General features: G+C 48.6%; 9 protein-coding genes across 9 annotated transcripts; 2 read left to right on the forward strand and 7 right to left on the reverse strand.

The window, feature by feature from the left end:
* Positions 1 to 182: 182 nt before the first annotated feature.
* Positions 183 to 656, reverse strand: LCP9604111_6545 (putative BYS1 domain protein; the record flags this gene model as incomplete). Its single annotated transcript, XM_039074478.1, has 1 exon — positions 183 to 656. The coding sequence occupies one exon, from the start codon at positions 654 to 656 to the stop codon at positions 183 to 185; it is 474 nt and encodes a 157-aa protein (XP_038927595.1).
* A 1,088-nt stretch (positions 657 to 1,744) lies between these two features.
* hdaA (histone deacetylase hdaA) lies at positions 1,745 to 4,790 on the reverse strand (the record flags this gene model as incomplete). Its single annotated transcript, XM_039074479.1, has 15 exons — positions 1,745 to 1,942; positions 2,006 to 2,112; positions 2,168 to 2,247; positions 2,303 to 2,388; positions 2,446 to 2,538; positions 2,589 to 2,652; positions 2,702 to 2,749; positions 2,800 to 2,911; positions 2,962 to 3,169; positions 3,223 to 3,350; positions 3,401 to 3,513; positions 3,568 to 3,706; positions 3,763 to 3,776; positions 3,833 to 4,121; positions 4,181 to 4,790. The coding sequence occupies 15 exons, from the start codon at positions 4,788 to 4,790 to the stop codon at positions 1,745 to 1,747; spliced, it is 2,289 nt and encodes a 762-aa protein (XP_038927596.1).
* A 1,230-nt stretch (positions 4,791 to 6,020) lies between these two features.
* On the reverse strand, positions 6,021 to 7,283 carry gpdA (glyceraldehyde 3-phosphate dehydrogenase GpdA; the record flags this gene model as incomplete). Its single annotated transcript, XM_039074480.1, has 5 exons — positions 6,021 to 6,220; positions 6,276 to 6,963; positions 7,022 to 7,085; positions 7,167 to 7,180; positions 7,236 to 7,283. The coding sequence occupies 5 exons, from the start codon at positions 7,281 to 7,283 to the stop codon at positions 6,021 to 6,023; spliced, it is 1,014 nt and encodes a 337-aa protein (XP_038927597.1).
* A 1,359-nt stretch (positions 7,284 to 8,642) lies between these two features.
* Positions 8,643 to 9,336, reverse strand: LCP9604111_6548 (PHO88 family protein; the record flags this gene model as incomplete). The annotated part of the gene is made up of 3 exons (XM_039074481.1): positions 8,643 to 9,028; positions 9,087 to 9,247; positions 9,320 to 9,336. 3 exons carry the CDS (start codon positions 9,334 to 9,336, stop codon positions 8,643 to 8,645), a joined length of 564 nt encoding a protein of 187 aa, XP_038927598.1.
* Positions 9,337 to 10,539: 1,203 nt separating this feature from the next.
* On the forward strand, positions 10,540 to 10,872 carry htz1 (histone H2AZ; the record flags this gene model as incomplete). Its single annotated transcript, XM_039074482.1, has 2 exons — positions 10,540 to 10,558; positions 10,622 to 10,872. The coding sequence occupies 2 exons, from the start codon at positions 10,540 to 10,542 to the stop codon at positions 10,870 to 10,872; spliced, it is 270 nt and encodes an 89-aa protein (XP_038927599.1).
* A 1,651-nt stretch (positions 10,873 to 12,523) lies between these two features.
* LCP9604111_6550 (uncharacterized protein) lies at positions 12,524 to 14,357 on the reverse strand (the record flags this gene model as incomplete). The annotated part of the gene is made up of 3 exons (XM_039074484.1): positions 12,524 to 13,446; positions 13,518 to 14,064; positions 14,154 to 14,357. The coding sequence occupies 3 exons, from the start codon at positions 14,355 to 14,357 to the stop codon at positions 12,524 to 12,526; spliced, it is 1,674 nt and encodes a 557-aa protein (XP_038927600.1).
* A 3,720-nt stretch (positions 14,358 to 18,077) lies between these two features.
* LCP9604111_6551 (DUF3431 domain-containing protein) lies at positions 18,078 to 19,484 on the forward strand (the record flags this gene model as incomplete). The annotated part of the gene is made up of 3 exons (XM_039074485.1): positions 18,078 to 18,595; positions 18,658 to 19,209; positions 19,268 to 19,484. The coding sequence occupies 3 exons, from the start codon at positions 18,078 to 18,080 to the stop codon at positions 19,482 to 19,484; spliced, it is 1,287 nt and encodes a 428-aa protein (XP_038927601.1).
* Positions 19,485 to 19,840: 356 nt separating this feature from the next.
* On the reverse strand, positions 19,841 to 20,551 carry LCP9604111_6552 (putative GPI anchored protein; the record flags this gene model as incomplete). Its single annotated transcript, XM_039074486.1, has 2 exons — positions 19,841 to 20,166; positions 20,224 to 20,551. 2 exons carry the CDS (start codon positions 20,549 to 20,551, stop codon positions 19,841 to 19,843), a joined length of 654 nt encoding a protein of 217 aa, XP_038927602.1.
* An 835-nt stretch (positions 20,552 to 21,386) lies between these two features.
* On the reverse strand, positions 21,387 to 23,186 carry LCP9604111_6553 (uncharacterized protein; the record flags this gene model as incomplete). The annotated part of the gene is made up of 6 exons (XM_039074487.1): positions 21,387 to 21,405; positions 21,463 to 21,505; positions 21,583 to 22,008; positions 22,067 to 22,109; positions 23,065 to 23,100; positions 23,175 to 23,186. 6 exons carry the CDS (start codon positions 23,184 to 23,186, stop codon positions 21,387 to 21,389), a joined length of 579 nt encoding a protein of 192 aa, XP_038927603.1.
* Positions 23,187 to 23,214: the final 28 nt, after the last annotated feature.

The raw sequence follows: 23,214 nt of genomic DNA on the forward strand, positions 1-23,214 counted from the left end.
GATTAGACTTGAAATTATAACAATATTCCCATTAGCAGATAGCTACATACATCGCAGGGTCCTGGGTGGCTCCACGTCGAGGCTCTACCTTTCCCCGCAGCTCCGCAGGTCAAAACACAGGGGCTAGTGGACACGGTCCCCACCATTATATCGAGCTATCACATACGTATGGATCCGGGCGCTTAGCAGTTGGCTGCACAGAGGTCCAGGTTGACACTAGTGTCGGAGTTGCAGTTCTTTGTTTGGCTGCCACCGGGGTTGACACCCTGCGCCCAGCAGATGTTCGAGCAAGTTGTGTCTGTGGGCCGCACGACAATCGACTTGCCGGAGAATGGGTCACCGAAGACATCTGACAGGTCGTACCAAACTGTGCCTGGGTCCAGGGTGTAGGCAAAGTTGGTCTGAGGGCTGCCGTTGTACAGACCGTTGTCAACGGTGGTGATCTTAAGCGAGATGCCACCGGAGGCACTATCGTGGTGCAGAGCTTCGGTGTAGCTGCCACCCGCCGGGATGGTTTGCTTGGGGCCAACACTGCCACCAACGGACCACAGGTAGACTGGGAATTGGCAGTGGTTGGTCACGATAGCGTTGCCAACGGCGCTAGCAAGCGGTGCCATGGCGGCGACGGAGGCAATAACGGCAGTGGAAAAGTGCATATTGGTAGGATCAGTTGGCTTGAGGTCAAGTAATAAAGTCTGTTCGAGGTGATGAGAATATCTCTCTCAGGTAGGATTCGAAGCCCTTTATATAGTTTCCTTGGTGGATTGAGCATCAGTTTCCAGCCTATACCTGGTTCTCCTTTGATACGAGCATAAACTAGATTCTAAAAGGATTGCTAATGGGAAGAATGACGGTTACTCACCAAATCCAAGACACCTCATCCCAAATCAACCTATTGAAGCCTTAACCACTTGGGCAGTGGTCAGGCCATCCTTCCTTTCGTATGATCTTACCAAATCCCCGCATCACACGGCCAACAGTTTTCCAACGTTGATGTCAGTGGAGATGCGAGAGATAAAAGGGTCCATGGGTGTAGCGAAAAGAATACGATGTCTCAGAGCGCTCCGACCCGATCATTGGATGTATACATTGCATAGGCAAGAGCAACAATTATGAGATTAGCATGATCTTTCTGCTTATGCATGCCAAGTGTGGAGAGATAGAAAAACCAAGGGCTTTCTGGCATAACAATGGAACGAGTTGTGTCACGCCTGGATTTCTGGGGTAAAAAGTGAGACATTGTTACATACATCCAGGGACAGCACGCAGATCAACGCCATACTGAGAAAGTAATTATACGATATGTATGTCTAAATTGAGCAGAAATCAGCTCATACTCGCCGCTCTGTCTTAGAGACTACTAAGCTCTAGAGCCATGGTTGGTGATGTGTCATAGTGAAGTCCCAAATGTCTCAAAACTCCAAAAATGTGCTGATATCACTGCTGCACAGGGGCCCAGGGACTTCACACCTGACGTCTTCTCTGGTGGCGGTGGACGAGAAAGTATTAGAGGCGACAAATATCAAAGAGAGAAATGTTTTCCACAACCTATTTTTATCTGCGGGGGGATTCCCCTGTTGAGAAATGATAAGCAAATATAGTAACAGGACTGGCAAGATAATTTCATGTCATTACTAGGGTATGAAAAGAGGGTTCTTCGATAACAGACCGCATAACACCATGTACAGCCTTGGGAATTCTACGGTTCACGCTCGCCGAATCGATCAGGAACCAGTAAAAGCAATCACGAATCTTCGTCTGAGTCCTCCTCTGTCCGGTCAGCACGATCGGATATCCACTTGAACACTTCCTCCTTATGCTCGTCAAGCATCTCGTTCAGGTCCGTTTTCGGGGAATGAACCAGCTGTCCGTAGCGCTTGGAAGGCCGTCGGTCCAGGCTAGTCCAAATACCATGGGAGTCTGAAACAAACACAAGGGAGTTCTGAAATGAAAATAATAGCGTGAGTAATGTATATCATTGACGAATATATTGTGGGTGGCTTACCTCGCGGTACCACTTCGAGAGCCACGTCTGCGTCTGGGATGCGACCGCGCGGACGGGGTCTACAGACACGAAGGAGATCACGCCGTTGACACGCTTGTAAAGGTTTTCTGCTTGGTAATTAGCAAAGCTGCATAGCCGGATACCCGATTGGCCTAAACATACCCCTGTTGATTAGCAAGTTCGACACGCCAATGAAAGCGTTGCCGACGCCGAGCAGGAAAATTTCGGTTGCCTGGTTCGCACTTTGATAACTTGTCAGCTCAATTTAATCAATGTTCTTCGCCGGTCATCGCTCACTCGATGTAGTTGTCCCACAAGTATCCGGCAAGCTCTTCGGTGGCAGACGGGCGGTCCTCGTCGTCCACCTGGTATTTACCGGCAGTCTAAACCCATCCAAATTAGTTGATTGCCCGTATAAAGGGTTGCATAGCTTGACTTACCTCCTTCCGAGTTACGAACTTGGGAATGTTAACATCGATCACCGCGTAGCCCTTGCCCACGATCCATTTCACATAATCCGAGAGCGAATCGGCCTTTTGTTATGTTAGCGGACAATCTCAGTCAGCCATCTTGGGTCACGTACCAGCCACACATTGTGCGCTTCCAACTTATTGGTCACGGGATGAGCCTGTCCCACAATCTCAGGGCTAGATACTGTCAGTTATAGCTCTGGCGGTTGATTATCGGAACACTTACGGATCGTGGAAGATGACAACAAGCGGCACACGTTCGTGATAGTTTGTGCTGCCAGATGGTGAGTCCAGGTTAGGATATCAAGGTACGGTGCAACTTACCTTGCCAGAACTTGTTTGTCAAAGGACTTGGAAATGGCGGTGCGATAAATGTGGAGCGGGGTGAGCTTGCAGGTTTCATACAGCTGGTTCGACTGGTGAACACGGAGGATATCTAGAGGGCTTATCAGCTCTGTTGAGTAAGAGATAGTCTATAATTCTTACCGTGAAGACGATTCGCGTAGATCGGGTGAGCAGATGTCTTGGGGTACAGGCGACTCCAATACTGGGATTGGATGCTCCTCACCCGGCGGACTGTTGCGACCGCAGAGTCTGTCGGAGAACTGCTCAACAAACGGTCAGGGGGTTCCCCCATAAGGGTCTTGGTCACAGCCAGAGCCGACTTGGAGATAGACTTGAAGTTGTATCCGCCCTGTTTCAACGTCAGATCAAGCAAGCAACAATTTGGAGAGGCAATTGACATACCTCCAAGCAAACAGCGATCTTTCCATTGGCCAAAGTCATGAGCATGTGGATCATTTGGGCATAACAAGCTGGCGAGACAAAGCAGGCACCCAGTACATCGCCAGCGGCAGCATCAAACCCAGCAGCGACTATCATGGTCAATAACTCTATACTAGATAAAAAGAGGGGGTATGCTCACCAATCACCATGTCGGGATCGAATTCTTGGGCAATGGGCATCACCACTTCCTGGAAGGCGAACATGTAATCGCCATCGCCCATACCCTGGTCGGGCCATGGAATATTGACATTTCTAAGAAGCGTGAGACTTTAGCCATTTCATTCATATGCTTGAGGAAAAACTCACTTTCCGACTCCGGCGCCTGAGCCACATTGATCTGAGTCTCCAGCAGGGCCTCCAGGGTAGAAGCGACCGTCTTGGTAGACATGCATGGAAATGTAAAGAACATTAGGGTCCTCGTAAAATGCTTGCTGGATGCCGTTGCCTAAGATCTGTAAGCTTGGATTGTTTTCAAATGTCATACTATGGGTCTAAGCATACCATGGTGAACGTCCCTAGCACAAGTTAGTATTTCTGCAGTGACCAAACGGTGATGTGGGGTACTACTGACCAGTCAAGAATCATGATCTTCCGGCAAGCGTCTCCTAGTCTATTTTGGCAAACGCGTGCTGCAACAGACACATTGTTGAATAGACAGAATCCCATCGCAGAATCATGCTCGGCATGGTGACCGGGTGGGCGAATGACGGCTATAGCATTTTTCACCTGACGTTGGGCGACGGCTAAGCATGTCTCGATTGCGCCTCCAGTAGACAAAATGGCCGAAGCGAAGGTCAGATTATTAAAGTAGATGGAGTCACGTTCCTTTTCGAGCTGAATAAGTTCATCGTTGGCCATATCTATTGGTCGAGTCAGTGAATCTATCCAAGCCAGCTTTTCCGGTAGTAGCAAGACATACCTGTTGTGCTTCGAACAAATGCGTAGTGCGCTTCATCATGGACGAGGGTGATTTCCTCCTCGGTTGCATTGCGAGCCTGGATCCGTTGCAAGGTTTTGGGTGCCAAAGGCCGACTCGATTCTGGGTCGTCAACAAGACCGGCGCGACATAACTCCTTGTAGATGTAGTAGATGCGTCTGGGATCCTCTGGATGAACGTCACTCTGTGGACAAACCTCGCAGTGGTAACGCATGCGAGGATCATAACAAAGTCCTGAGGCAAGCGACGCCAGTGGAAGACCCGCCTTAGCCATGACCTCGTCGTCAGACCAGTCAGAGTCGGGCTCAACCAGGCTATCACGTTTTGACAACTGTTCGACGGTGAAAATATCACCTTCACCGATCTTGGTCAAATGTTCAGGAGGGGCCATTCCGGTGGAGGCGATGACCACCGGAGGTTGAGATTGCTCGGAGCCAGGTGTTAAGGATGCAGGAATCGCTTGGTGAATGGAAGAAGGAGGAAGATTGGGAGTCGGGTGATTGCTGAGATGCGTGGGAAGATGGAATCGGTTTGCAGTCAAGGTGGAGGTGGTATGGGAATCACCCATAACTGTATCCTCGTCTTCGTCCATCATGAGAGGGGAAGCCGCGGAAAGCTCTCGATATAATTCAAGCTTGGCTCTTATTAGCTCATTACCAAGCACTACCACAATAGAGGTGTTGAGCTTGTATTGGCAATCTTGGAGCTCAATATCAAACTAATAGTGATTCGGTTGATGTTCCTGGTCCAGGCTGTCGAATGCGCTTTGCACAGCAGAATTTGAAATATATCAATCGGTCAAATGTTCCACTTGTTAAACAAAGATTTTGTTTCACCAAATATTATAGGAATGTCTGAAGGTGCGATTTGAGCAAGCATACGGTGGTATACCAACGTCTCCTGCCGTATATTCGACTGACGCTGCAATGCACCCACAGTATGATGAAGCAAGAGTGATCTTCAAGTGAATAATTTCTAAGAGAGATTCAATTTTAGACCTTCATGTAGTGGGTAAAAATGAAGAACAGAATCCAAGTCCACTGAGTGACAAAGAGACAAGGGAATGGATCATTGGATCCCTTTTGGGCCAGTCTTTCTTATTGCCAGACATTCTTGAAGTCACCGCCAAATTGACCGCCGCTCGGAATGGATTGGCGTGATATATTATAATTGGCGGTGAGCATTTAGTATGTACTGACTTATCGTTATCAACAACCTTCCAAGGTACATGGATAAGAACAGTCGGCCTATACGGCCTCTATACTTGATGAGCTAGGTATTTACATAGTTCTAAGGTTAGCCAGAGGTGATTCAGCTATGATACATTGAAGATGATGACTTTTGTATAAATTTTCTTGGATATCTTCTCTTATCAACATCTAGACAGAAGGAATGATCGATCACAGACCATGGAATTTGGTGGAAGGCATAATGCTACAAAACGACATTTCCATATGTAACATGTGATGTACCCAGTTATATGTATGTACATAGGCACATATGCAGGTAGTTAAGACATGCAGCATACTTCCAATGGTCAACATGTAAAAGCTTAATTTTGGCAAGTGTGAAAGTGCCTCGGGATTAGATTGATTGTATATGTATATGGAGGCAAAGCCATTCCAACCAAAAGGATTACGATAGTACAGCTCTATAGCAGATTGGAGAAAATGAATTGGAAATGGTTGGTTTCATTAAATGACGTTATCATCTTGTTTTTTTCTACCAGGCGGAGTCCTCATGCACCCATATCCGTAGGCTGTGGAACAAGGAGCTCAGCACCTTAAAGAACACTCTTGACCCCATGACGGGGTCCTGATTCCTACTGGGAATCCACACCGGCAATGTAGGAGATGAGGTCAACAACACGGCGAGAGTAACCCCACTCGTTGTCGTACCAGGAGACAAGCTTGACGAAGTGGGGGTTAAGGGCGATACCGGCGGCGGCATCGAAGATGGAGGAGCGCGAGTCACCGTTAAGATCGGTGGAGACAACCTGGTCCTCAGTGTAGCCGAGGATACCTAAAATAGTTTGTCAATATGAGTTGTAGACGTGATCGAAAAAAAAATAACTCACCCTTGAGCTCGCCACTCTCGGAAGCGGCCTTGATGGTGGCCTTGATCTCATCGTAGGTAGCACCCTTCTCAAGGCGACAGGTGAGGTCGACAACGGAGACGTTGGCGGTGGGGACACGCATGGCCATACCGGTGAGCTTGCCGTTGAGCTCGGGGATAACCTTACCGACAGCCTTGGCGGCACCGGTGGAGGAGGGGATAATGTTCTGGGCCGCGGTACGGCCACCACGCCAGTCCTTGTTGGAAGGAGCATCGACGGTCTTCTGGGTGGCGGTGTAGGAGTGGACGGTGGTCATGAGACCCTCGACGATGCCGAAGTTATCGTTGATAACCTTGGCGAGAGGAGCCAAGCAGTTGGTGGTGCAAGAGGCGTTGGAGAGGACATTGATATCCTTGGTGTAAGACTTGTTGTTGACACCCATGACGAACATGGGGGCATCGGCGGAGGGAGCGGAGATGACGACCTTCTTGGCACCACCCTTCAAGTGGGCACTGGCCTTCTCCTGGGTGGTGAAGACACCGGTGGACTCGACAATGTAGTCGGCACCGGCCTTACCCCAGGGGATGGCAGAGGGGTCACGCTCGGCGAAGAAGGCAACCTTGTGGCCGTTGACAATGAGACCGTCATCAACGTACTCGATGGTGCCGTTGAACTGACCGTGGGTGGAGTCATACTTGAGCATGTAGGCCTATTCCGACGGGAGGTTAATATCATTATACAATCGGTTGGGTTGACCAGAAACATACAGCGTAGTGAGTCTCAATGAAGGGATCGTTGACAGCGACAACCTCGACGTCTGGGTTGAGGAGACTATATTGAGGATGGGTTAGGATGGTTCTCGGGTCATTTTGTTCTCTCTCTCTCTCTCTCCTCCTGCGGGTTGTAACTTACGCATTGCGGAAGACCTGTGATGCTGTTAGTAACTGAAGCTGACCTGTGGTGATCCAGAGAATGACTTACAATGCGGCCAATACGACCGAAACCGTTGATACCGACTTTGACAACCATGATTGCGGTTTACTAGAAGCTGTTAGCTCAGGTAGAGGAAGGACAGACAAGGAAGGATAGAGAAGGGATGGACGTACTGTAATAGTGAAGTAATTGAAGAAAGGGGAAGAAGTGGGATGGAGAGAGAAAAGAAGAAGAGGAAAAAATATCTGGGGGAGGGGGAGGATTAATGAATGGATGACTGACGCAATGGACAGATCACGCCCCCCCGTCTCACCGAATCAACCCTTTCACTCCCACACAGCCCGTCAGATCAGACCGAGCTAGATTTCCCGAATGTTGCCGTTGGCACATCCGCCCAGCAACCCATTTCCGGTTTCATACACCGGGGAAAGCAGGAAGGGCCACGATATTGGGGTCCTCATCTGCCCCTCGGTAGCTCCCGTCTACCAATAGGAGCCCGCTAGACCCAACTGCTCTTCGGGTTCTCACTACGCTTCGGAGCTTTCTCTTGAATCTTTTGCCTATTCGGTGCCTATATTCGGGTATACGGAGATGAGCACGATAATCTTAGGTACAAATATCTGTAGGCGTTCCCGAGGTTGACTAAGGAAGCTATGACGATGTGGTTTGGAGGGGTCGATGAGGGGCAGGAATGTAAGTGATACAACATAGGTCTACAACATATAGAAGGGATTGTCCAGTTAAACCCGTAGAATTAAATATATCATTATTATTATCTTCTTTCGAACGGAAATGCTCGATTCCTCCACTTTGGCGGGCCAACCGTGCCGCTTAAACCACTGCGGTGGACGGATCGAGTATGGTGATCTAACTTGGTGGCTCCCTCCGCCCTGAAAGGAGTCACCGGTATCTCACATGGGGCCACGAGACTCTCATGGTTTTTTATTTGTTGATTGGAATTATTTCATTTGAGCTTGGGAGGGATTTGACTACTGGGGTACCCAATAACTATTCTAATCATTGGATGATGATCAAATGCCGCAACAGCACCAATCACAAAATGAGATCCTACAACCTGTGGTATCTCACTGGTAATCCCTCATGCCTAGGTGGTAGCTGTGGGAGCCCAGACCTCATCAGCCCATATCAACGTAGGATGCGGAGCCGATACACCAGTGGCGCAATGTCCAGATGGGTGCCACGACTGAGCGTCCTTTTGTACAGGATCTAGATCGTACAATCTGGGGGATGGCATGACCACAGGATTCAAGAAGGATTAAAGATATAGTCCAGGCCCGATCCAGAAAAGGAGAGTCTGGACTTGAAAAAAAGGATGAATTATGGATTATGATACAATGGGGAGAAATGAACAGTGTGCTATCATTCATATCGGCCATCGAATACCCATAGCTAGGGGAAATCAATTGATGGCCTAGAGCAACCCAGCGTTTGTATTTATTCCTCCTTGACACCACCGCGCCAGTTCTTCTCGGCCGCCTCGATGGAGGCCTTATCGCTCTTGGGTCCGCCCTGGGACATGAAGCCACCGGCGGCCTTGAAGGGACGGGCGAGATCACCAGTAGCGGGCTTGCCGAAGACGTAGATCTTGGCCAGGTTGGACTCGAAAGCGCCCTTGAGGGGGATGATCGACTGGATGAGGAGGGGGTTGGTGTACTGGAAGTACAGGTGCATCACGCCCATCATGCCGACACCCATCAGCTGGCTGCGGATCAGCTGGCGCAGCTGAGCCTTGTCGTAGTCCATGTTGGTGGTCGTCACGGGCTTGGGCTCCTCGGTGCTACCCATCGTGGGGGGCTCAACGTACTTGAGGGTTGTCATGTCTGGGGAATCGCGTTAGTTTTGGTTTTTAGTCATGGAGCACGCGATCGATCGACGTACCCTTCTTTTGGTTGATCTTCAGGTGGGTGTACAGGTGGACAGCCAGGATGAGAAGATTAGACAGGATATAGCATGCGCGCACCAGCATCAAGACTTGAGGGTCCTCAAAGGGAACCTTCTTGGACAACTGCATCATCACCAAGATGATGGCGAGGTTGGTACTGTGCGACCATGGTCAGTTTCCGCAAAGATAGATGTTGGATTTGAATCGAACAATTGTCGATCAAGCATACATTTGAGGAGACACCATTTTGCCGGACACTTGGACACTTTTCGATACGGGGAAATCGTTGAGTATGGGGGAGACAACGCGAACAAAATTGAAAGCCGCGGGCCACCTGGCATTTCTGGAAGGTCAGGGAGTCGGAAGAACAGTTATCCCGACGCGATCTATCCGCTATCGCCATCTTATGGCCTGAGGCATTTTATCTTGTAGCCTGATACATAAGGCTAGTATATCATGTGACCTCCCCCACTGCCGGTAGCTGGTAGCTGTGATGGTCCAGCTTCAAACCAGACCAGCTTATTTGCAAAACATCAGCACCACCACACCAGTGAACTTATATTTTGGCTTAGAGTTACACAATGGTGTGGGTTATGACAACTACAGGGGTTTCGTATGTGAATACGGCCATGGATGCCGGAGACCTCCATTGCAATCGGACGGCTCAAGGCCACACTTGGCTTCCGTCATGGTCTCCTCGAATACCAAAACTCACTATGGCTTCTGTCTATTTTTGAGATAGAGAAAAACAAGTGATAACCTTCACAGCAACTGATTCCTAGATCATTCAAATGGCTCCACAGAGGGCCATCTATACAGGCAAGAAACCGAATGCTGAGAAAGGACGGTTCCCTTTTCGGACTAGCGCCAAGTGTCTTTTTGGCACAGTCGGCGCCTGGCACATTCTGACTTCTCCATCCATCAACAACGCGCGTATTTTCCGCACTCTGAATCCCCTCCACGTCCCCACCACGGCCAGATCGTCTCGATTTCTGTTTCTATCTGCTGTACCTACCTCTGCGACCGTCTTCGCACATTTATTTCGCAATGGCTGGTGGAAAGGGAAAGTCTATCGGTGGAAAGGGTGGAAAGGGTGATGCTGCGGGGAAAGCCCAAAAGTCTCACAGCGCAAAGGCTGGTCTGCAGGTTAGTGGGATCATGGCTTGTCTATTACTTGGCTAGGAATCATTTCATCTGAGAGTGGTAAAGCGATACGGGCGATGAGTTACTCGATGAAACTGCCTCGAAGACGCGTCGACTCGGTTCCTCTTTGCTGTTCGATAAGGGGTAGTTTCTTTCGCTATACGTGCCGTCGCACGCCCTCTCTTCCGACCATGTTTTCCTCGAATCGCCAACGGTTTCAAATGACGCGACTACTAACCCATTTTCACTCTCCAGTTCCCATGTGGACGTGTTAAGCGTTTCTTGAAGAACAACACCCAAAACAAGATGCGTGTCGGTGCTAAGGGTATGCTATGTCGCTTGGACGGATCTCCGACGTGACCTGTCGCTAACACTTTTTCCCACCTAGCCGCTGTCTACGTGACCGCTGTTCTTGAGTACCTGACTGCCGAAGTTCTCGAACTGGCCGGTAATGCCGCCAAGGATCTCAAAGTCAAGCGTATCACTCCTCGCCACCTCCAGCTCGCCATCCGTGGTGATGAAGAACTGGACACCCTCATCCGCGCAACCATCGCCTTCGGTGGTGTCCTTCCCCGCATCAACCGTGCACTGCTCCTGAAGGTCGAGCAAAAGAAGAAGGGTGGCAAGATCGAGCTCTAAATCAACCTCTGAAAAGTTCCGGAAAAAAATGGGCTGGCAGCGGGAGTAGTCGAGACCTCAACACCTCGACTCCCAGCCCTCCGACCAATCCCGGCCGCCCTTTTTTTTCAGTCCTCTCGTCTTTGTTTTTCATGGCGCTCTACTTTGATATATTTTTTCTGATATTCCCCGGTCTTTGCTTTCAAACCTGCTTTTTTTTCATTCGAGTTCATAGGGCGCTGTAATGGGAAAATGGGGATATCCTGGTAGTGGGAATTTTACTGATTCGATGTGCTTCACCTTCACTGACTATGTGGTAATTGTAGGATTATGTATTGTAGATTTTCACGCAGTCGAATCCCAGGATAATGCTTCCGTGATCGGACCGATTATCACATTCCTGAGGGGTCAAATATTGATAGACACTTGACCTTGCATATAAAGTCACGAACTTTGTTGGCTCCACGGGGGATCGACAGGGACAAATATGCATAACTACGATAAACAACGCAACGGAACCGCGTCATTTGTTCTTGGCATCTATATTTTGGGTTAATAGGTTCGTTTTTACTATTGGAAATTCAGATTGGAAGTACAGAGTAGAGGTTCTATTGTCAGAATATTTACACACAACTATGATCTCGACTCACCTACTGGTAGGATAGAAGTCAGGTTGAAGGTAGATGGATTGAACAGTGAGAATCTGAGTACAAAGGCAAAGGCAATGGAAAAAAAAAGAAATTGCTGGACTGCAAAGACACCAAACAGGAAGAGGAATCCCTTCAGAATGGGAGTTGGAAAAATATATCAACATCACTGACACAGGAATGCAGAAAATGCATCCACACTGCATAAGGTAGATCTGTAGAATCTGCACAGTCGAAGGCAGCAGAATCACAATATAGCTGTTTCAGAAACAGCAGTGGTCCCTGATCACCATTCCGCGAGACGAACGACCAAGGGGAAAGCAGTCAAAGCACGCGGAAAAGAAAGCAAAAAAAAGTGAAAATGAAGAAACAGGCATGTCACAACCGCCTTACCCGGACAGATCGAACATGAATTTCCCCGAAAGATTAGGGGAAAGCGGTTGTCGGGGTAAGACGGGCCAGAAACATTAAAACGGATGCGAGTCACCCCATGTACAAACTAAAACAGACAAGAATATGCAAAATGCTGGTATTGTCGTTTCTTCTGCCATCGGCAAAATGTCTTTTGTGTCATTCTTCGTATGCATCCCATATCACCAGGAGGCGTTCGGGGTCGTGGAGTTCGTTCCGACACAGCATAAATAGAAATCCATGGATTTGCATGCAAGGCGCCCGCAATATCAGAAAGTGTTGGAAATAAAAAAAATATCAGTCCAGAACAAGTCCAGAGTCTTCTTGAAACTGTGTGAGTCGGGGAAAAGTTCAAAAGCGTTCATCCAAACCGCGTGTCTTGGGCTGCCCCAAAAAGAAAGAAACGTCTAAAACTTGGCTAGATCAGCGAAACAGAGGATTTTCTGGTCTTTTTTTTTTGTGTTGTTGTCATCTCGTCATCCCTCATCGAATCGTAAGCCGGTAATTCGCAGAACAGGGACTCGTAATACAAGTCGTATTCATCTCGCGGCAAATCAGTCGGATGCTGGCAATAAAAAGGGGAGTCGCCATCTTCAATAAATTCGTCCAATGTTCTACTCCACAATGATCTCTACTCCGGAGTTGGTGCGGAGTTCATCACTTCCGCGGCTTTGGTGGCCGTTCTGACGGCGAAACCCGGGGCCCTTGTCGGGGGTCGGGCCGCGGGGTTGGCGGACGGGCATGCGCTCCTGCTGGCCGTCATATCCCATACCCATGCCACGGTTGCTTCCAATGGCGCCAGCGTTGGATTGCTGGCTGTCCTGCTCCCAAGAGAACATGCCTCTTAAGCGACGAGGGCTCGAGTTGGGGCCACCGATACCGGTGCCGAGGGAGAGACCACCCAGGCTGTTGACCAGCAGGTTGTCATCACGCTGCATGCCAAGAGAGGAGCCAGACTGGACAGGGGTGAGGGTCGGGGTGTTGGAAGTACCAGTGGGCGCACCCTCATACTGGAGGCGGGCGCCGTTGGACTGCAACGCGGCGGGGAAGCTAGCGGAGGAAGGCACGGGCGAAGGAGTGTAAGATCTCAGGTCGGCAAAGGACTTGGCAGCCCGTAGGTTCTGGCCGTTGGCGAAGTTGCCAGGAGAGTCCATCACGCCCAGAAAGCCCGAGTTCTGTCCACGCAAGGTGTTGAAAGTGCCAGGGCCAGCCTCTTGGCGAGCCTCGCCGAAGTCGATGGTCGCCGCCCGGTTAAGGCCGCGACGACCACTGTCTGACTGGCCAGAGGGCGGGATTGAGGACGTCGGGGGGCTGACATTGGCACCTGCGGCGATCTTAAAGACTTGCACCTGGCGCTGTTCGCCGCTACCACGTGAAGCATGTCCCAAGCCCATGTTGTGGGCCAGGGTGTGAACCGTGCGACGCTGAGAGGGGGTGAGGTTGTGGGGGAAGATCACGGAATCGCGGACAGTATCTTCCTTAAACAGGAGTAGTTGGGAGTAGTAGGAAAGGGTCTGGGTGTCGTTCAAGTCCACATCTGTATTAAAAAAGACATGGTTAGCGACAGGTCGAGATTTCAATAACCTTAAAACGAATGTGTTAACGCACCAATTTTTTGGCCACGCTGGGACACGGGCGAAGGGGAGGTGGCCGGGATGTGCGAGGTGAGTGAAGACATGGAGCTCTGCGTCTGGAGCTGTGGACCACCTCCCATCGGGCGGTGCTGTTCTTCCAACTGGCCACGGCGTTCCCGCTTCTCACGCTCGATCCGTTCGCGCTCCTGCAGGGGAAGCATCTTCTTGTATTCGACTCGCAATTTCCGACCCTGTAGCTCAAAGTGGTTGAGCACCTCGATCACGGTTGCTGTTTCCTCGGCGGAAGTGAAGTTGGCAAAGGCCAGACCACGGAAGACACCATTGTCAAAGTGATAGTTAAATGCGTAGGGCAGGGGGAGGTTGAGTTCCGTCATCAACTGTACCAACTGTTCCTTCTTTACGGCAAAGGGGATATTCTTGATGACAATCGCGGTTGGGATCAATTCATCGTCATCTGCAGAGGACGCGGAGGCTTCCGGTCGCATCGCGCTGCTCTGAATGGGACCAGGGCCCAAATTCGAAAATGCTTGGGGCATATTCGGTTGCTGATCCAACCAAGTCTGGAGAAGCCTGTTAGTACTTTTTTCCTTTTTCGCCTTTTTCGTACCTTTGGACGAGGGGGTCCATTGTCGGATAAGATCAAACATACCGTGGGGAGGCCGGCACGTCCACGGGCATTAGGCTTCAAACTGGCGGAGGCCGAGCGGATTCCTCCGAGAGCTTGAGCATTGGCAAACCCGTTGGGGTTCCAAGTCTGCGAGCCAGATATATCATATCCGTAGTTGTTCTGCAAGGACGGGTTCAAGCGTTCGAGGCGAGCGGACTCGTAACGCATCTGATCTTGCTCATACATGTTGGTCGGCATAGGGCCGTACGCATCGAACTGTCGAGACGGCTGACGGTGTAGGGGTTGTTGATGCCTCTGAGACCCAGGGGAACGCGCAGAATGATCGTGATACATGTCTTGTTGATAACTCATCGAGAATTCCGGAGGGAGGAATGTGAAAATCCACCAAAACCAGTTTTAAGGAAATAATTGTCACTACTCCACCATGAGAGCGACGCAAGGCGTGGAAGTTGAAGAGAAACCGTCGAGGGACGGGATTGTGCGGATGTTTTGGGGGAGGAAAACTTTGGAGTAAAAGCCGATCGGAGGGAGATTCTGGGGCGGAGAACGAGAAAAAAAAAATAAAAAAACGACCAAAAACGACCAAAAATTCAAGACACAAATCCAAGACAGAATATCTTCACGAGATCACGAAATTAAAGGCTTCGTTTTCATTCAAGGGGCTCTTGTTGCTTTGCTGTTTCTTTTTTTTCCCTTTGGCCGAAGGTGACTGGTTCCGTGTGTTCGGGGAATTTCCCTTTGGAAACTGGCTTTCCCAATATCAAGGCCCAGATGAAGGAGACAAAAGACAAGAGAGCGGGGGGAGAGAGAGACGAAAGGAATTCAAGAGGGAAAAGCGGTCCACAGGTCCGCCAAGAACGGAGGGGAGTAAGGAGGTGAGTTGTAGAAAAGACACAGGCACAGACACAGAGAGAGGAGAGGAGAGAAGAAAGAGATGCGATGATGAGAGATCGAGTCCTCAGGCAGAAAGCAGGTGATCCGTTAGATATGCAGCTGTTTTATATTAAACCAGTAAGAAAAAAGGATGAGGAAATGCCATACTTATAGCAACTTATAGTCACTTTATATAGTCCACCTCTCTAGTTTATATTAGATCTTCGACTTTTATTCCCCCCTGGATCTTTATGTGGACTCGCCCAATGAGATTATACCATTTAATCTTCGACTGCATAAACAAGTACACCGTACATTGCAAGTCTAAGTACGGAGTCCCGGAGTGGTAGATATTGCTTCATGCTTGAATTTCTAGTGTATCTCCTTTTCCTACATCCTTCTGGAATCATCAGCATCCTAGATCAGTCGTTTCCCCAACCGTTCCAGTCACCTGAGTAGCTCCTTATCCCAATTCCGAATTCCCCTTAGTCTTTTCTTTTACCAAGGAGCCGGTGCCTCGTTAGGCTCGTCACTAGGCGATTTTAGAGGACCCCGCTGTGGTGGACCACTACTTAGAGCTTCTCATCCCTGAGCAGATTGGGGGAAAAGTATTTCGATTTCACGGAGTACGGAATAATACTCCAGTAGTCCAGTACTCCGTACTTCTGACATACTCTTGCTCATTTGCAGTCCCACGGGTTGCCTGACGTATAGAAGTCGGGGTTCGCGCCCTGCCTCGTGCTTTTGCAAGGGGGTGCACTGCACTATACTGTATGTTGGATATGTGATTCTCTATATTTGATACACCGGCTTGCACTTTGCATATGGAGTATTTATCATGGACTCCGCTTCCTTTTAATTACTGTACGTTGTACTCCCGTACTCCGTATTATCTGAATGTTCCATCTCCTTCAGGGGGGGTTTTCTATTATTACTCCTGAGGTTAGTTTCCCCCCCTAATTTCATTTCGCCCCATCCTTCCACCCAACGCGAATCCATGACTCGCCACCTTATGAACAAGCCACCTGAGTTATTTTAACAGCTCTCCCTAATGGTTCGGCCCAGTCGGATAAGCCACCTTATTCCCCCATCGGCTGCTGCAGCTGAAAGCTAGTATATTGTGTCCCACTCCAGGAAATTGGAACTTTCGTCCGGTACCCACGATCCGCGCATCCCCCGTTTCTAGCGCATGCGTCGAAGCTCCTCAGAGGCTCATATCGTTCAGCTAGAACCCGCTAGACGCTGGTTAAACCATTTAGTGGCAGTGTCAGATCCCGGTCGGGTGGAGCTCCGGACCTCATGTGGCCGAGCTAGAACCCGCTAGACGCTGATTAGAACATTTGCTGGCAGTGTCAGATCCCGGTTGGGTGGAGCGCTGGAGCTCTTCGGCTCGTGGTTACTACCACAATCGTACTCGGAATTGACATCCCCGTCTTCCGTACGGAGTATGGTCGCTGAATTCAGATTGACGCTAGAAAAGACTACGGGAATTTTGGCTTTGGATGGCTCTGATTCGCTCCGGTTGTCATTCCCGTAACAAGTACTCCGTTCTCCGTATGGTTCGGGGAGGTTGACAAGAGGGATCGTATATTTCACACACTCAGGTACATCTGCTGAACCTGCACGACCTTCTGGGAGTTTGCGATCAGCGACCCAAACCCAAGGGAAAATTATGGTAGTGGATTGATCTACAGAGGATCGGGTCGGGTCGCAAGGACATCCGCGTGCTTCAGGAGAAATTCGTGACTTAAGAGGGAAAGCAACCCTGGTCCCTGGCTAGCTCTATGAATCCTAACAACAGGCAGACCTTGAACAGAGGCAAACAGCCCCTGAGGTTCATATCCACACAATTTGAATGAACGGAGGCTAACTTGGACATCCGACATGATCCTCAAGCCTAGGAATAGAACGATAGGTAGAGACTAACCACAGATATTGAACTGCAACTCGTATAGGACCAGTCTGGAACATCAAAGAAAAAAGACAAGGAAAGTCAGACAGCTGCACCAGGAAAAGGCAATATCCAGATGTCATGGCTGACAGTAGGCTCCCCCTGGAAAATAAGACATCCTTCTAACACCCATTCTTGATCTTTGAACTGAGTCAAATTTGTGTCCGTACGAGCCATTCTTGAACCAAGATAACCGGAGTCACGGTCAAAGACATCCTTGAAACGACAGGCTGTCAGTTTCAAGAAGAAACCAGGAAAGGCCCAATAATAACGAGACTAGGCCCTGGAATGAGGCCTGAGATATCAGGCCAAGAAGCAACTCGTCTTGAACGTATTACAACATACATCGTAGGGACTGATGCAAGGCGACAATGGAATATGTAATATTCCAAGGCAAAGCCGTTTGAAACGTTCTAGTGTTGCATGCCAAACCATTCGTTGATCGCATGCAGCATTATGCAGCCTTAGGTCCGCTCCAGTCAAAATATCGAGAGTTTTCTACCTGTAGAATGGCCGGTCGCATAACCAGCCCTGTTGTGTCTTTTTGATAGTCCTATTAGATGTCTTTTTTATCGATATCTTCTTTCTTAAGTCTTCTGATGTAGACGGAAAACGCGGAAAAGGCATGATTTGACTTTTCTATGTATAACCTTTGATATTGAAGTAGTACTGTAGTTAAATATTTCATATATTGCATATTACATGCATCTCTTGAAGCAATTCAAAATCAAAAGATCGACAGTTTCATGATAACAAGATCCAATATTCGACCCGAGTGAGTGACGACTGCCAGACCCACATAGAAAGAGGTTGCACTCGCCGGATTGAGACCTGAGCAGTGATGATGATTTCACTTGAAGCAAATGAAAAGTGGCCAAAAACCAAGCAGATAAGTCTGAACATATTTTCTAGGCGGAAAGGCACCTAAGTATACTGTCAGATAGGGTACGTATATTGCGTGTAGCAACCACGCGGCCAAGCTGACGGGCTGAAGGCTAAGGCGTTCGAAGTGGAGACTAACGTCCAGTTTAAAAGTGCGGGCTTTTCGCTTCGACTCGGAGTTCGATTCGATTTGCTCGATCCTTTCGATTTCTGATCTTCAACCCTCCGCTTGCTGGACAATGCGGACTCTAGCACGAGCGGCTATAGCCATTGCGCTAATTCTAACCCTGTTTTGGGTCAAATCCCACCTCGAATCCATCCTGCAATGGCGAAATGATGAATATAATTCCGATCTTTATGTCCTAAATGGCGATGCGTATATCGAGCTGGTCTCGGCCCATACTGCGACGCCCGCGACGCCATCACATACCCAAACCCGGAGGAAATGGTCCCCCACGGCCCGACCAACTCCTCGTCTAATGATAGCCAATCCTGAACCGGAGCGCATCCCCGTCGATGTCCCCGGTGCTGAATGGGCGGGGGAGCTATGGTTCAGATCTGAAGAGGAACCCGAATTCTATGATTCAAACGGATTCGACGATGCCCAACTACTCGCTCCAGTAGAGCATAATGATGTCATGGCACCTTCGTCTACTGCCCCTTCTCGTCCAAAGGTCACTCCGAAATCGGATCGCATCATTATTCTGGGGAAGATGTCATACGAAGACACTGATTGGCTCGAGGATCAGCTGCCAGAGTATGCCCCCATAGACCAATCACTAGTCGATCACAACCGTGCCAATTCTAACTGAATTCTAGATGGCAACACGCAGTTTACCTCGTTGATGACCCCGAAGCATCCCTGCAAGTCGAGCAAAACAAAGGCAAAGAAAGTAGTGCCTACCTGCAATACATTTTAGACAACTACGACAAATTGCCCGAGTACATGGTCTTCCTCCACGCTCATCAATATAGCGGCCACGTCGAATTTTGGGAGCAGGACAATGTGTTGACCGTCCAAAGACTGCAACTCGACTACCTCCGACGAGTTGGATATCTCAATCTACGCTGTGACTGGAGTCCCGGGTGTCCCGACGAGGTCCAGCCATTTCGACAAACGGCTGGTCGCACGACCGAGCTTGCCTTTGCGGGTGCTTGGATCCGTATCTTTAACAACACCGATGTGCCTGAGATAGTTGCTACGCCCTGCTGTGCTCAGTTTGCTGTGACCAGGGAGCAAGTTCTCCAACGCCCACGGACCGCCTATGAGTCGTATCATAATTGGCTTATGACAACCGAGTTGGACGACGAGACGAGTGGTCGTGTCTTTGAGTACATCTGGCACATTATTTTCGGGCAGGATCCCGTGTTGTAAGTTGTAGCCCACAAAAAAAGCCCAGGGAATTGATGTTAACCCGACTGTGAACAGTTGTCCGGAAAAGGCTCAGTGTTACAAGGATGTATATGCCATGGATTATGAAGAGTCGGCTATGAATTTCTTTGATGATGGCATCTGGGGCAATTGGTACGATGAAGCACCTATGGACGAAATACCTATGGATGAAATACCTATACACCCAACGCCTGTGAAGGAAACACCTGTACATGCGACACCTACACATACAACACCTGTGAATAGGATATGATTGTATTTATCTAACGGATGGAGAGCTTCTGGGATGTATCAATACCTGGACTTGCGCTAAAGTTCAATCTGACTGCTTTTTAGTTCTGTTCCTGTATATTATTTCCCTTTTCTGCTTATTCTAGCCAGTCATTGACATATCCTCCCCAAGTGTACTCGATCATAGCTATACTTTCTCTCACTCGGGTCTTTTCCAAAAACTCGAAACTGTCAATTGCTTATACTATGGATTATATCAATACTGGACATAAATCATCGATATCATCTGAAAATTCAAAGGAAAACATTGGACATATTCATAAACCATCGAGTATACCTTCACTGACTTATCTCTGACCGAGCTCCAAATCCGTTGACTCACAGCCAAGCAAAAGCCATCAGCCCCATGAATCCTAACATGGATGTAGCACCGGGAGCCGAAATACTAGCTGCAGCATCAGGAGTAGGAGTAGGGGAGGATGCAGAGCCTGATGAGGCACCGGCGGAGTCAGAGGATCCGGAAGAGACAGATGAAGTAGAGTCCTGGCTGCCTCCGCTGGTGCTAGAAGAGTCAGTTATGGTTGCCGTGCTTGAAGTAGCAGTGCTAGTAGATTCTGTGCTGGTAGATGTGCCAATCAAAGTAGTGGCAGCAGCAGAGTAGGTAGTCGTAGTAAGCGAGCAAGAGCGGACAAGGTCAAGGGCCTCTGATTAATGCATTAGATTTATTTTGTATCTTATTAGTGTATTCACATTATACACACCGTTATCGTCGTCATTATCATCGTCGTCGTCGTCATCATCATTGTCGTCGTCGTGGTGAGTTATGTTATGGTTGCGCCTGTCGGTTTGATACTGGGTGATGCAAGCGGAGCAGAGCGGAATCTCGGTTTTGGCAGCATCCCAATCACAGATGCATTGGATCTCAGCTGAATCTCGTTCGTATTTGGCATCACAACTCTTGGCAATTCCGACGACAGAGCTGCAGGCAGGCCAGCAGCGGTTGGGGACATCGTCACGGTCCAACTTGGATGCAATTGCAATGCTAGCAAGTAAGAGACCGCAAATAGGGAGGAGCTGCTGAGTATGCATGATTGTTGAAGTTGATGATTGTATAATAAAAAGGAATTTAATTGTGTCTTTGTTCTTGACCGAAAGCAATGGCGAGGATTCAGGACATATTTATATTGTTGAAGTTGATATAACTCTTGTTCGCTAAGCCCACTCCAAGCAACTGGGTAATTTATTTTCGCTCTACATGTAGAAGATATTATTGTCGGCATTCTCCGCACGCATGGTCAGAGTTCTGAGATAGAAAACAGACCTCCAAGGTGTGTCCACCCTTGTATCGACCAGCGGAGTGCCGCCAATGTTGATTGTGTAAAAGTAGCTGCCTGGTTTATGCCATCAGCCAAGACTGCGCCAAGAGCCTGAATGGAAATTCCGACGAGATAGTACTAATAATATCGTGCATTTGGGTTCTGCGTTTGGTATATTTTTCTATCAATATGCAGGCACCGTGGCTATGCTCTATCCCTGACTGATCTGGCCCATTCTGAAGGTTTACAATCTTTCACTTACTCCATACTTCATACACCTCTCCATTTGCCAAGGAAGGGTCTTATTCCACTCCGGAGATCCTATACGGACAAGCCCACCTGGGCAGTGTCTAAGCCACATTGTGGGGCTAATCGGTGCATACCATTCAAATTCTGCAACCTTGACCATAGGTTAATCGACATGCTTTGTTGTAGCTGTGCGGAGTACTCTATATCAAACTTTGAGTTCGAGAAATCAAGTTTAAACCTATATCAAGTGGAAGAAGCTGCCCATGTGGGTTGCCGATAGCCACCATTCTGCTATATATAGATAGCCCTGAAGTATACAAGCGACGATAGGTGCTATATGAATGGTTAATCTCCAGGCTTCAGGATTCTTCAAAAGTTCTTAAATTACCGCTTGTCAGTCTATCGACACCATTCGATATGATCTTGGCGGCATACCCTTGACGTCGCTCGAAGTAGCTTGGTAAACAGCTAGTCCAGACTAACCGACTATTGATAATTTTGCCGAATTTGAGGAGATCTAGTGGGCTTATTCGAGTCGCCATCAATAACACTCACGAACCGACGAGATATGACCGGCAACGTGTACGAGTTGGCCAGGACAGGGCTCAGTAGAACTCGCATATTTGGTCGCAATGGCCTCAATAACCGCGTTCTGGAGATCACCCTTGCCCTCTAATATTTTGAATGGCAGCTCTGTCCTGACCCGATCGGTCATGGAATATACAGCAGCCTGTCCGAGACCTGCAGCACTCAATGCAACCATAGCAGCCCCTGCAACTTCTTTCAGTCTCCGAATAAAATTGACATAATGCTGCTGCCGTGGCGATCCTTCTTCGGTAGCTGTGGCGTTGAGGTGCCTGAAAGCACCCTTCACACGCTTTGCTTCCGTAGCTTTGAAACCCCCCCTTTCCCCCGCGAGCTCTGACACGCCCAGGAGCTTACGAACAGCCTCATTCACTGTCAGTGACTTTGGGCGATTTGCTACATGCTGAAATGATCGGGCCATCTTGTTTGATAGTAAAACAGTGGGAGGTCCTACCGAAATTCAGGTAAGATCGATGGGAAAGTTGCGATGTGATGGGCTATCGGCGGAAATCGATCGGAATCAATGGAAAGACGAATTGTAATCACGTGGCATATCACATGGCCGCAACTATCATGCGGTATTACGTTGGAAAGACTGTGAAGAGTCTGCTTGGAGTGGGAAGAGAGCTAGAATATCCTAAGAAACGTGGCTCACTACCTAGCCTTAAATGTGAGGCGAGATAGTCTCAGCGTAGCATGTGCAAATTGACCGAGTGAATTTCTTTGACTTGGACAGCGAAGCACAATCGACTGTTACCTCACCTGCATATTGGGAGCATTCGGTGTCAGTTGGCTATCAAGTATTCTATGGCGTAACTGGGATATCTTCATTGGACCAGCAAATCAACTGGCGTTCTGAACTTGAGAAGACTTGGGAAGAATTGATAACTGGCTTCGAAGACGCACATATGTTGCAGCCACATAGTTCTTTCAATGCTCCTATTGGAACTATCAATCTTCCTGGCTATACTAGGGTCGTTCTAAGAACTTGTGCAGAAACGGGTGTTGCGTTGTGTCTCGCAATCACGGAAATCAAATTCTGATGCTATATATACTAAGTATTACCATCGTATATAAGAAGAAAGAGATAAAAAATGTTAGGAATTGACAAGAAATATATGTGGTTTGCAGGAATAACTAGAGAAATCGGTAAAAATGGGTCTATATCGGCAGTTTCTGAAGTATTCCCGTGACTTTGATCCAGAGTCCATAATCAACTTGTGCTCAGCCGCGATTCCGATATTGTCGTTGCTATGAGGTGCCAGATTGACTAAGAAGAAAGAGCACATTCAATTAAATAACTAAGATAGAGAAAGAATGAAGAAGCACATTGCAAAGTAGAAGCAGTTGATATAGTTGAGCAAACTTCGAACGTCTGGCTTAGCTATCTAACAAACAATCTACTTAACTAGTTATGTGAATGCAAACTAGTAAGCGAGCAAGCAAGCAAACTTGAATGCCTTTAGGGTTGCCGTGCCCAGGTGAAACCTAACCATGTTGTTAGTAAGAAAGCGTTGAGGTGGACCCCCGCAATCATAACATCATTTCCAAGTTAAACGTACTTCTGCTCTCATTTCTAATTCAATCAAAGCTACCCAATTA

The sequence above is a fragment of the Penicillium roqueforti genome (genome assembly GCF_015533775.1).
Source record: "Penicillium roqueforti strain LCP96 04111 chromosome Unknown scaffold_17, whole genome shotgun sequence".
NCBI lineage: Eukaryota > Fungi > Ascomycota > Eurotiomycetes > Eurotiales > Aspergillaceae > Penicillium > Penicillium roqueforti.